This window comes from Clytia hemisphaerica, unplaced genomic scaffold (genome assembly GCF_902728285.1).
Source record: "Clytia hemisphaerica strain Z4C2 unplaced genomic scaffold, Clytia hemisphaerica genome assembly, whole genome shotgun sequence".
NCBI classification, from domain to species: domain Eukaryota; kingdom Metazoa; phylum Cnidaria; class Hydrozoa; order Leptothecata; family Clytiidae; genus Clytia; species Clytia hemisphaerica.
Window position 1 is genome coordinate 214,907 of NW_027103556.1, and position 12,976 is coordinate 227,882.

General features: G+C 35.7%; 1 protein-coding gene across 1 annotated transcript; it reads right to left on the reverse strand.

The window, feature by feature from the left end:
• Window positions 1-384: 384 nt before the first annotated feature.
• Window positions 385-11,576, reverse strand: LOC136800504 (ammonium transporter Rh type A-like). Its single transcript, XM_067057164.1, has 9 exons — window positions 11,287-11,576; window positions 5,671-5,887; window positions 4,927-5,219; window positions 4,282-4,451; window positions 3,310-3,447; window positions 2,928-3,049; window positions 1,865-1,983; window positions 1,116-1,186; window positions 385-720 (listed from the first exon to the last, which is right to left on the reverse strand). Exons 1-9 carry the CDS (start codon window positions 11,408-11,410, stop codon window positions 655-657), a joined length of 1,320 nt encoding a protein of 439 aa, XP_066913265.1. The 5' UTR covers window positions 11,411-11,576; the 3' UTR covers window positions 385-654.
• Between the last annotated feature and the right edge of the window lie 1,400 nt (window positions 11,577-12,976).

Below are 12,976 nucleotides of genomic sequence, written 5' to 3' on the forward strand. Positions count from 1 at the left end.
AGAATTAAATAAAGAGGTGTTCTTATAAATCTGGTCTAATTTTCTCCGAACGCGGTATACCTTGTCGGCCAAAACTTAGTCGGCCCTAAGGGACTAAATTTTGGCTTGGTGACTAAGATTAGGGCCGACTAAAATTTGGGCTGACTAAAACTTTAGAAATGGCCAAAACTTAGTCGGCCCTAAGTGACGAAATTTTGGCTTGGTGACTGAAATTAGGGCCGACTAAAAAGTAGGGCCGACTAAAATTTGGGCAGACCAAAAATTTAGAAATGGCCAAAACTTAGTTATTAGTCGGCCCTTAGTGACTAAATTTTGACGAGGTGACTAAAATTAGGACCGACTAGAATTAAGGCCGACTAAGTTTTGGCCGATAAGGTATGCTGCATCGATAAGAATAAAAGGATAGACAAGAACAACCATACATAAGTAAAAAAATAGCTGGATAGAAAACTAGTTAAACACTATTATCCAATGGTCCCATAACTATCAATAATAGTAAGCATTCTCTAATTTCTAAAATGTTTATAAAGCGTATGTATCCCCCTTCTTCACATCCAAAACCTTTATCCATGTATCGTGAGTAAAAAATCTCTTTTCTACGCTTTAAAATGCTTCTACAAAAAGCGAAATCCAATCCTTGAAAACTTCAGTCGTTTAAGAGGCATTTGTGGGCTTCATTTCGTGGACATTTCCATTGGCCTCGATGTCATCATCTGGTACCTGTTAAAGTAAGGGAAAATTGTTGATTAATCGAGGTAAATTTTTAGTGAAACCTCTCAATACAACTACAAGAAAATATGTTTGAGCCTATTTTATTGGGCTTTTATTTGAACTAGATATTACACGAGTGGTCTCTTGGACTTATAGAAGGAGAAGAAGCTTAAACAAATAAACGATTCCCTCTCTTGCACTAAGATTCCACTGCAACTTTTTTACCGGAAAAAGATCAGAACTCTGGGTAGTTGAAACTCTTTCCAATCTCATGCCTGCTATCAAGGAAAAAATAGCGGAAAAATCCCGGAAAAGTCAGGAGAATCTTAGTGCGGGAAAGTGAATCTTATGCAAGACGACGATAAAGATGAATAAAAACACTTCTTTAATAGAAGCAAACTTACAATAAATTCACGTTGATCATCATAAAGATCATCTTCATTATCAATTCCGTCTAATTGTTTGATGATCAAACCTAAATTTGTCGATGGAAGTGGAAAGAAATGTTACGATTGTGTCCAAACGTGGTTAAATAAGATCTCCATAGCTTCCCTAATTTGAGGCTAAAATAGCTGTAATAGCGACCAGTTTCGTGGTGGAGACACCAAATCTGGGGAGACAATTTACTAAAGTTTAGATTTTGCCCTCCCCCCCCCCACCGTAAAAAGCAAGATATCTATGTAAATATTACGCGAGTGAAGCGAGTCGGGAAATTTTGGGTATTTTCTCTTTAATTATTCAAAATAACATTCGGACTAGCAAAAGGTCAATTGAGTCTTGTCTTAGTATGATTTCAGCAACAACTTTATATGGATGTTGGATGGCCACAGATATCTTATATGAAACACTAGATAGAGCTACTCTGCATTTCCCAAGCAACGGCAGGTGAAGCAAAATAATGCGCCATCTTTGCTGAAAGTAGATCACAATTCGGTACCGGAAATTTATTCAACCAAGCAGAAAAACCTGAATGGCGCGGAGCGACGAGGCAAAAGATAGGCTTGGTCGATCAAATTGCTGGCACCGAACTCTGGTCTATTTATCAAAGATGGCGCGTTATTTTGTTTCAGTCTTTTTGGGGTAGCTCTATCTAATGTTTTATATAAGATATCTGTGAGAAACAACCTTCTATGCAAGCTGGATAAAGACTTACCAGTGATGACACCACCAACGATTGCGAACGCCAAAGCAACGAAAGCAGCAGCGATTTGGAATCCTCCTTGCTTCTCAAATGACCATTCTCCAGTTCTTGTTTTTGCGTATTGCATTTTACTGTAATATGAATGAAAAAAGATAAGTTTAGTTGACGAGTTTTTCTAATTACAATCATGGACAAAATATTTGCAAGATTTTAAACACCACAAATGATTTTTAAGCGCGTTAAACTACAGTTACAAAGTAGAGTTTTAACTCTAAGTTTTAACACGAGACTTAAGACCTTAGGATTTCAGGATTTAAAAGCTCAAATTTGCTCCAAATAGACTTAGAATATAGCCTAGGAGCCGTCTAGGAGCCACCAAACCCCTCCAAAATTGAAATGTTCAATGAAAGAAAGTTGAAGTGCTAAAATAGCAGTTCTCGCCGGAATATATATTTCGACCATGATTGTATATTAAAAAGAGAAATGTTGGCGGGAATTTAATTCGGTAGGTGGCGGTAGATAGGCCTTTTCATGAATTATTTTGAGTTCAACGAGTGCCTCGTTTTGAAACCATTACCAAGGTGAAAAATTCTTTTGCAAGTCTTCTAAGTGTTACTTTTATAAATAGAGTAATCTTTTTATGAATTAATTACCATAGCAAATTTTGAAAACGAGGTAAGCGTTGGTCTATTTTGGTGGAAACTTTCTTCGACAAACAAGACAACAACTTTATTAGGTCAAGGTGATTCAAAAACGGGGCACTGGGCGAAAAAAAAGGTTTCCAATCCTTGAAATATCTTGAAAATATGAAGTTTAGGAAATATCATATTTCATGATATTTCCAAATATGATGTTTCAATCCTCTAAACTTTGGAAATATACAAAAAGTCAAATTTCCATATTATTTACAAATGTATCTGGAAATATCACATTTTCAAGATATTTCCAGGATTGGAAACCTTTTTTTTCGCCCAACGGGGTGATAATGGTATAAGAGTAAAATATTTCATGTTTGGGTTAACCATTGAGGAAAGGTGTCACACACAGTATAGCCTCTATTCAAAATACAACGTACCCTTCTTCACCAATTGCAGGGGCGGCAATGGCGGAAAAGATGGCGGCCAAAACAGCAGGCATTCCGTGTAGATTATGAACGCCACAAGTATCATGGATTTTCAGTTTGGAGCTCAAGAATGGCTGAAATAAAAAGAAGGAGGAAAAGATGTTTAGCTGAATGAACTGTAGGTGACGCTCTCTTATTCGATTTTCAAGAGCAAATTGATTTATATCAAATAAGAGAGTGTATTGAATAGTACAGCTTCGTTTATGAGGCTGCTTTCAATATCCTTGAATGACGGAACGTACCAAATAGTAGTTGGTTGAGTTAAAGAGCGTCGACCTTAATAATAACGTAAAAAGCTTGCCATATGAGTATTGTTTTTTCATAATGTACTCACTGTAACGTAGGCGTAACCAAGGACGCTAAAGATGGCAGCAATCATTCCGATCAAGATGGCACCCCATGGTTGGATCATCAAATCAGCTGACGTTCCCACGGCAACACCGCCGGCCAATGTAGCGTTTTGAATGTGCACCTAGAATGAATAAGAGAGGGTTGTACACCTGTAACTTCTTAAAGAGTGAGGGGACTGCGTAAGAGTTTACGTATAAACATTATTTCATCTATGTGAAACTTATTGCAATCCTTCCTGGTTAAACTCAATTCACCTTGCACTTTAAGGGTGTATACCCCTGTTTTAATTTTAACTGATATTGATATTGACATTCACAAGATTTTGGTTTCCTGTTTTAAAAAAAATCGAATGGAATAAAACCGTCACTTCGAACAATCTCGAATCAGTCGCACCACTGATTTTCCTGATGGACATGATCAGCTATACGTAATCAGTTAAATACAATACGCAGGCAGAAAGATTAGTCTGAAGACAAATCACGCTTTTACTCGAAAATTTTATGTGCTTGCTCCAACACTTTTATTTCTGATTGGTTCGAATTTATTGACACTAATAAAGTTATCAGCTGTAAGTTGTAAAGCAAGTAACATAGGAATAAAATCACGTGAACTTTTTTGTGTAATCACAACCCGTGTATTGTAAAATACCTCTATAATACCTCTATAATCTTGAGCACTAAACTAGTCTTTTAATTAATCATGTCAAAGGGCGGGAGCATACAGGCGGCGGGCGTTTGCTAGAATAGGAGCTGCGTAGGAGAACGAGCGAAATATGGTGAGAGGCTGCTTTCAGCCCTTGATTAACTTAGCTTTCAGCCCTTGCCGCCGACAAAGTTTCTTCCCACGCTTACCTAACTCCTACGCTCACTTTTCCTGCGTGATACTATTCCAGCCCGACTGGCGTGTCAGTCTATCGAAATCAGAAATACGGCAAACTAAGGGACTGGATACTCACCATGTTACTTCTGTATCTTTTATCAACGATGGGTGAAAAAACAAGAGTTGTGACAACGCAAGAAGCTAATGCAAAGTATGTGTTGATAACTGCACGTGATTGAGCGGCATCGTCGCCAGCAAGTGTACCACTATTGAATGATGGCCAGTACATCCACAAAAAGATTGTTCCTGAATAGTGGTCAAAAATCAATTAGTCTGAATCACAGACCTTTATAGATATACTTCCTATATAAGAAAATCTTTTCGTCAGAGGATGAGCAAAAGCCTACAAATGAATTTGATTGATTGCTTGATTAAACTTTACACACTTCCTGATGATTGCTAAGAAAGTTTTAAGAATCACCTTTCAGGTCAAGGACGTTGTTCGATTATGTCACAATTAATTACAAACCCTTTTTATTTGCTTTTGAGTTGAAAAGTTGCGATTAGTGCAAAAAAATAGATCTCAAACTTATCATTGATATCATTATAGTTTCGTCTTTCGAGCTCAAAGTGAAAATTAAAGGATCTGTTTACGGTTCAAAACTTTTGAAGGAGAGTCTTTATTTCCTTATAAGGGGTAAAGCTAAAAGCAACTCTCTGTCATAAATTTTGTAAACCCTTCATCTCACATGCGCCACTGGATTCAACATTTATGTCGTACCTGCCATTGAGAATAAATCTGAATTTTTGGTTGAGCTTTCCTTTGGGTGTTCGCCACCAGAATTTTGTAAAACAGCTGACACGGCTAAACCAAAATAAGCTCCAAACAAATGGACAACGATTGAACCACCGACATCGGAGATGTGTAAAAACTCCAAGATAACAGCCTCGCTGATTGCGAAGAAGATACATTCTACGACCGCGAGGATGAATAATTGGAGACGCGATGCTTTACCTAGAACGGCACCCATTGTGATCAAAACGGCTGCTGCGGTGAAATCTGAGGTCATTAACCTGTGATTAAAAAAATTAATGTTCAGATATTGAACAAAACGGTTTTTGAGGCTGATTTGCACTCTTTATTTATAACAAAACAAATTGTACGAACACTGACAGCCTGCATGCGAACGAAAAAATTTCTTATAGTAAGTATATCAAGTTTGCAAGTGTTTGAATGGGACGAGATGGAGTTTTTACAAAGCTCTTATTTGATTCGGTTGGTCGTTAACGAGTAATAAAACAATTTTGTTACTTTTTCTAAAGAACGCGTCAACCAATTAATTATATCTTATAAAAACTCCATCTCATATGTAGTGTTCATTTGTTACCATCAAGAAGAACATCTATTTCACTTTGTAAATAGTAAGTAGTACTATGTATCTCTCTATTTTTGTAAGTTTTTAAATTATAAGAAGTTTTGAGGTCTGTGACAAAAATAAAACAAAGACAAAAGCTTTTCACTTACGTTAAAATATTGATTTGAACCACATTCGGATCCCTCGTCAAATGACCTTCTTCTTTCATAATACGATGCTTGACCCAACTGTTCATAAGCGTCGCCCATTGGATAACCACAGCGGAAAGAAGAAAGTTGTACGTGATCGATCCAAATCCATATTTCTTCAAGAAACACATTAAGAATCCAAAACCGAAAAACATCATGACGTGGACATCTTGGAATTCTACATGAAAGAAATGAAAAATGAAATTTGGTGATTCTTTTTAGACATTTGTATTGTGTTGAACGGTGAAAAAGAATGCAGCTATTATATTTTGATTTTGATTTTGATTTAGACATTTGTACTTACTCTTAGGTTCCAAATAAACGGCCCCTCCCCCGCTTGTTAATTTTTCGAAAATTTTCCAACCCCCCGGACATTATTAGGACCCCACCCCCGTTTATTAATCTCTAAGAATATTTTCAGCTGTCAAGGGGAAGGCCTCTTATTTTGCTCTAAATAGCCTGATTTTAGCCTATTTTTACCTTATTTTTGGGTATCAGAAGTACAATTTCTAACCCCCCGGCAATTAGGTCCCCCCCCCCGTTTATTAAAATCTAGAAAATTTTCCAACCCCCCCGTTATTCGAACCCCCCCCCCCCCCGTTTATTTGGAACCTAAGAGTAAAGGTTTTGTTCCCGTTTCATATCAGACACATATTTCATATCGGGTTAGTGTCCGCCTATTGTTATATTATGCTGATATAAGCAAAAAAATATTTTCTTTTCATCTTTTTGACCAATCTTGCTCCACATCCTAGTTAATCCAATGTGAAAAAGCTTGTGAATTAAAATTGATGAGTAAGCAAACGATATCACTCTTATTTAAAAACAAAACCTTTAAAGATATTCTCTATTTTGTAGCAATAACAAATACAGGTGACGCTCTCTAATTCGATCATTTTCAAGAGAAATTTGGATTTTTATCGAATATAGGAGAGTATCAAATAGTATGTAGAGTGGCGTTTATGAGAGTTTCTTGTTGACAGAGACTTTCAATATCATCGAATGATGGAACGCATCGAATAATAGAGCATCGGGTAAGAGAGTTCCTTGTTGAAGGTGACTTTTGATATTATCGAATAATGGAGTGTATTCAATAGCATAATACTAGACTAGCAAACTAGTCTGTTAATTAATCAGGTCAGAGGGTGGGAACATAAAGGCGGTGGGCGTTCGCTAGAATAAGAGCTGCGTAGGAGAACGAGCAAAAGTTGGTGAGAGGCTGCTGATTAACAGACTAGAACATTCTGCTACGGCTTCATTTTGGAGGTTTTGAGAACGGAGGAGTGCTTTCCAAAATTTTGGAGGGAGAGAAGCCGACAGACCACTTTGTTTTGAAAGCTCCGGTCGGGCTCCAGTCGGAGCTCAAAGAAATTAAACTTATTCTAATTTATGCTATCGGACGATTGTCGAGTTTAAAACAATTACAGTTCCGGACAGTGTTATAGAATAAAAGAATGTAGCGTTTCCAGAAACCGGTCGGTTGAAAAAAAAAGTTTTTTGACCCGGCCGCAGACTTTCGTTAGTAGTTAATACATTAGTATTCAGGGCTTACTTCATACTGTTTGTGCAAAAAAAGTTATCTTTAAAGTTCTATTTCAATTATCTTATCTTAAGTTATCAAAAATAGCAAAATAAAAAATTTTTCCGGCCGGCTGCATGAGAGCTGTTTTCCTTCACCCGCATTCTGGAGACACTACATTTTTTTATTTTCGCCTGATTCAAATACTTTTGGTTATTTTAAACATCATTTTGGTGCAGCTTTCAAAACATATTCGATTTTCTGGTTAACATATGACTAATTCAAATTTTATAGGAGGGAGATAAGGAGGCTTGAGTTGAAGTTTTTATAAGATACTTCACTACACGCTTTTTTTATAAGAACCAGTAACTTTTGGCTGTTTTTTTTTAATGGAATATTCTTACGATAATACGATTTAATAATAAGTAAGTTTCTTTACTTGAAATGGGTTTAAAATCTATGGAAGCCGAGAAGGGTCATCTGGCGATCTCTTTCAAAATCTGTCGAGATTTCTTTCAAACTGTCGAGAATGACCCTTCTCGGCTTCCATAAAAATCTGTTAAAATCCGTTAAAATCAGTTTTTTTCTTAGTAATTTTCCAAAATCAGAGGCTCAGATTTCTTCTCAATTTGTTCTTAGGTTTTAACCCATTTTAAGCCTCCTTGTTCTTATAAAAAAAATCTAAAAAAATATATTTTATTACAGGCTAAGGACCAACCCAATCAAATAATAGCTTGTAGAAACTCCAACTCGTCCCAGTAGACCTTATCGAAAAATGCAGCTTGCAGGAAAACCTCTAATTTAATCACATTATTTTGATATGATATGCTGAACAAAACAAGAAAAGATTTATGAGATTGCGTGCGATATAAAAATTCATTTCCAAGGTCATCGTACGATGCAGAATTGTGTCTCCATTTTCTCACTAAAACCTTATTAACTAAATTATTGTCTGATATAGGAAATTTCCAATCTAGATTTCGATATTGTTTAATACTTTATATGTATGATAATTCGTGCTTTTTGGAATGAGATAATACCTTAATACGATTTCAAATGAGATTATCTAGTCTTCAAATTTCTTGAGCTCATCTACTAACTAAGGCATATTGATTGGGTTTATTAATTTCATAACGACGACATGTGCCGCGAAAAGAAAGGCTTTCAAAATCAAACCCTTACAGTGCTCTTCGAGAGTCTCGCAAAACCTACCCTTAAGGGCTCCGTGGGCCGGACCATATGAGTGCCCCCCTCCCTGGGTTTCATAAGTAACACTGGATTTTCAATACAAATGTGTAGATTGCACTTTCAATGCAAATGTACAGATAAAAATGCCCTAGCAAAGGAAAGACTACTCTGGGGGAGGGGGTAGTTAGGCAAATATGGTGCTGAGACAGTGCATCTCAGTTTTTTGACTTTCGTGAGTCTCTCTAAGGTTTATGAAAATAGGTCACAATAGGCTCTCTAAAGAGTTCTCTCTAAGTTTCGGTTTTCGGTTTATATCCGACATTTTCCGTGCATAGTACCCCCTGGCAATCCTCTCTGTGGCTTTTGAATCTGAGGTTGATAATACAGTAGAATGCAGATCATAAAAAACAACCTAAAAAATGAGCGGGTCAATTACGCAGTCAAGGTTATAATCCTATTTTAGAAGTATCAACGTCTTAGTATTTGTAAAGAGTAATGTGAATAAATTAATCTCAATAGGGTGTAAAAAATGCTTTTTTAGGCAAAAGATTATATGGATAATCAGATACACGTTTTTTTTTTATAAGGAACCTTAACTTTGCTCTGAGCCTGGAGTTCCTTATTTTTACAGAGAATTTCAGTCTCAAAGTTCCTTATCGAGTTCCTTACTACATAAGAAATTTTGAACCTTTTGCCCCTTGAAAGATCAAAATTTGGTCAAATTAGTCCCAATAAGGTACATTATTTTCAAATCCACTTATTCTCAGCCTGAGCAGTTCCTTAACAATTCCTTATTTTTTGAACCATTTTCAGCCTCGAGTTCCTTATAAACGTGTTCCTTATAAAAAAAAAACGTGTATGAAGGGTAATTAATTAGGGCATTAACTACTGAGTAATTGATAATCTTCTTTTGGTTATTCAACTTGTTATTAATTAGGACTTTCGATTTCATTTTGATATTTGTACGGAAAATCGATGGTTGTTTCCAAAATCGGGATCGGTATTTTACACAAATTTATAAAACCCGAAGGGCTAAATGTCGTGATTTAAGATTTTCCAAGTAAAAGAAGTTGAATATCACAAAAAATATTGTTGCTTTTGTTTTCGAAAACCCGCGAGGCTTCTGATTGGTAAAGCGCTGAAATTCTATTTTAATATCACGTGACCCCGGTAGAATTTCCTACCGAAATACGGCACACTTTTCAGCCGAAGCAAGCCATCTGAGGTATTTTACATAACCGATCAAGCAATCGATTAATCGAGGGAATTATAATTGAAATAAATAAATAAATGTTGATCATGTTCATTTTTATTGCGATACTAAGATATCATTATCGATATTAAATGGATTTTTATTGAGCAATAAATGATGACATGAAAAAGTAATTAAATTTTTTTATTACACGCACCCGTAGACTCTCCTATGAAAACTCCCCTCAACTGGGAAATTAAGATTATACACGGAAACCTCAAAATTGATGGGAGAAAAAACACTACGAAGGAGTGCACATCTATTCTAATACGCGTGGTCTTATTATTAATGGCCATCCATCGTATAAGGAAAACATGGTGCTCTTTTGTAAAATTTCTTATGATTAGCTAGTCAAAATCACATTCAAAAAACCGTTAAGCAATAAGCTCTGCGGTAGAGCACTGATCTATTCTTTGACTCTCTAAAAAGCTCTTCAGCACCCTCCACCGCAAATGCTAAATAAAAGAGTCGTGCCTTTAGAAACACCCTTCTCTGCAATTATAAGATTAGACACTTTTTAACTAATGAGTCTTTTCGAAGTATGTAGATGTCATGCCAGTGATTATAAAATAGACGATTATTTGTTTGAAACTTCTATCATTATTTCTTTAAATAAATCGTGTCATGAGTATGCTAAATCACCCGGTTTTTTTAAGAATCTAACCTTCACTCCTTTTCGTTTCCGAAAACTTTTAAAGTCTGAAGAGCTGTATCAAAGTTAGCATAAAACCTCGTCACTGTGTAGCACAGGCTTTATTTTTACTGATACACGCCAAAGAATACTCTGGACTTAATAATCATAAAAAAGTCCGATGATACTCGGTTCACCAGATGAGTCCACCCGGTTCACCTCGGTTCACCTATCGGTTCAACTTTTTCTAATTACGCGATATTGCACAAGGAACAAGGTTGAAGTTAGGCTAGAGTAACAATCTTCTGCGGCTTTAGGACCTAGGAGACAATTCAGGTTTTTTATTTTCGTCATGCACTCGGAAATACAATCGATATTTTAATTTAAAATTCAGACAAAAGGAAATATTTTTCGTTTTGAAATTCTGATGAGTTTAACAGAGCTACTAGCAGTTGATCAGCTTTCCATTAGCAAGGCTTTTGACATATTTGACATACTAAAAATTTAAATATAATAAGCTTTTATTGTCGCGTTTTAAAAAAAAATGTTAATGATTTTCTCACACACGAAGATAAGGCGTGGTTAGCCTTTTATCCCGTGACGTTTAGTAAATACTAAATCACGCAGATTTAAACTTGCCTTCGCTTTAGTGAGTTACGGCTATCAAATAAGACGAATCATATTTTTGGAGCCTTTTTTGTTTTCTTGATGAATTAGTTATAGTTAAGATGGACGGCCTTCGTCACAAAAAATACATTTGTGTAAAATATATCTCTTATGCTTTCAATCAGACTTATTTTGCAGTCTCTGCTGACCAGCAATGATTGTTTTTGGAAAAATTCATCTTCCTTGGTCATTTCCCCCGGAAAGAATCAATAGGGGAAAATCCCACAACGTTGTTTCAACGTTTCTTTAACATTCGTAGCGTCCATAAAGCGTTAGATGAACGTATGAAATGGAAAAGAAATGAAATAAAAAATCACTTACGTGGATAGATGCTATTAACTTTTTCAACACTTCCATATTCTGCATATTTTGCGAATAAAGCCAACAGTAAGATTTGGAACAAAAATAAACAAATTGAAAAAGTTGGTTTCGGTAACGCCGCCATCTTTCTTTCGAACGAATGAATTCGAATGTTTCAATCAGCCAATAAGAATCAAGTTTACTCTTGAAATCAACCAATCAGCGACCTTATGCAGGATTTCTCAACCAACCAAATGCGTTTCAACGGCGGGGAACGCTTGCTCCTAACTCCTGAAAGACGAAAAATGTGCGGGCTGTAAAATTTGCTCGTGCGTTTTATTGACTTTTTTAAACGACACGATTCCAAAGACAATAATAGTCAGACAATAAAATCATTTATTAAAAGACTTAACAGACAAAAAGCTCAACCAACAATAAAAGAAAATATTAATACCATTTTAATACCCCCGTCTTTTGTTTTAATAGCATCAATGAATTACATCAGCATAAAAGACGAAGATAATTATACAATACATGTACCGTGAACAGAGAGACAGAGTTATACAGTAGAGGAAGTTTGTAAGCATAGGTAAATCTCTCTTAAAGTAAACTGATAACAGAGGTTCATAAAATTCTTACGCGCACTGTGAACCTCTGAAGGCGCTCGAAATTAACGATCTGAGGACAGATTAGACCCCAGGTTAGAATCTACAATATACAGCTTTTCAAATAATTTGAAAGATATTTGGTGATGACATGAGAATAACATTGTCACCAAGGTCGAAATATATACAAAGTGCAAACATCTGTGTCAGTTAATAAAGATTTTATCCACGTTGTTCCGTGCAACCTTGATGAGGATCTGTATTTCGATAAACAATAGACTCTAATGAAGTCTAACTCGTTTTCATTTATAAAAATATCCAAATTTTTGAAGCCTTTGGATGTTCTTAACTGTGTTTTAGAGTCGGTAAAGCCTTAAAATGTTTTTCGATGCTCTTTGACTTGTTTTTAAAATTTCGACGATTTAATTCTAAAAAAGGCTATCTTATCGGGGAAAAAAATGTCGGAGTTTTATTTAGTCAGGGTTTTTTTTTCGTCGGGGAAAAAATTTGTCACCTAGAGGCATTTTCGTCACTTTTCCCTGACCAAAATTTCAAATTCGTCACTTTCACCCGACTAAACTGTCCAAAAGAAATGGTTTCCTTTACTAGCTTAAGAATGGATCTTGTAATTTGACTTTTAAAGCACTAATTTCGGTAAATAGAGGTGTAAAAGAATTTGATTTGAATTTTGGTTGCGGTATAAAATTTCGGGTAAATGTTTTGGTCTGGGATAAAATTTTGGGTAAATGTTTTGGTTTGGGATAAAAAAATCGGGTACAAGTTTTGGTCGGGTGATAAAATGTCGGGGAAATATTTTGTCGGGAAAAAAATTCGTCACCCCCTCAAAATTTTCGTCACTTTCCCCCGACATTTTTTTTCCCCGATAAGATATCAACTTTATTGATATTTTTAGATAAAACTACACGCTTTTCTTTATAAGAATACACTTTATAAGAATGTCCATGATGGAAATGGCAAAAATTAAGAATAATGCTAAGAATATCACCATCATGGAATTTTGCTATTCAAGCTAAGAATGCCATTTTTAGAGCATTTTCAATTATAAATTGTCAATTACCCCCAAGCAAGGCTCACTTCTTTCACAA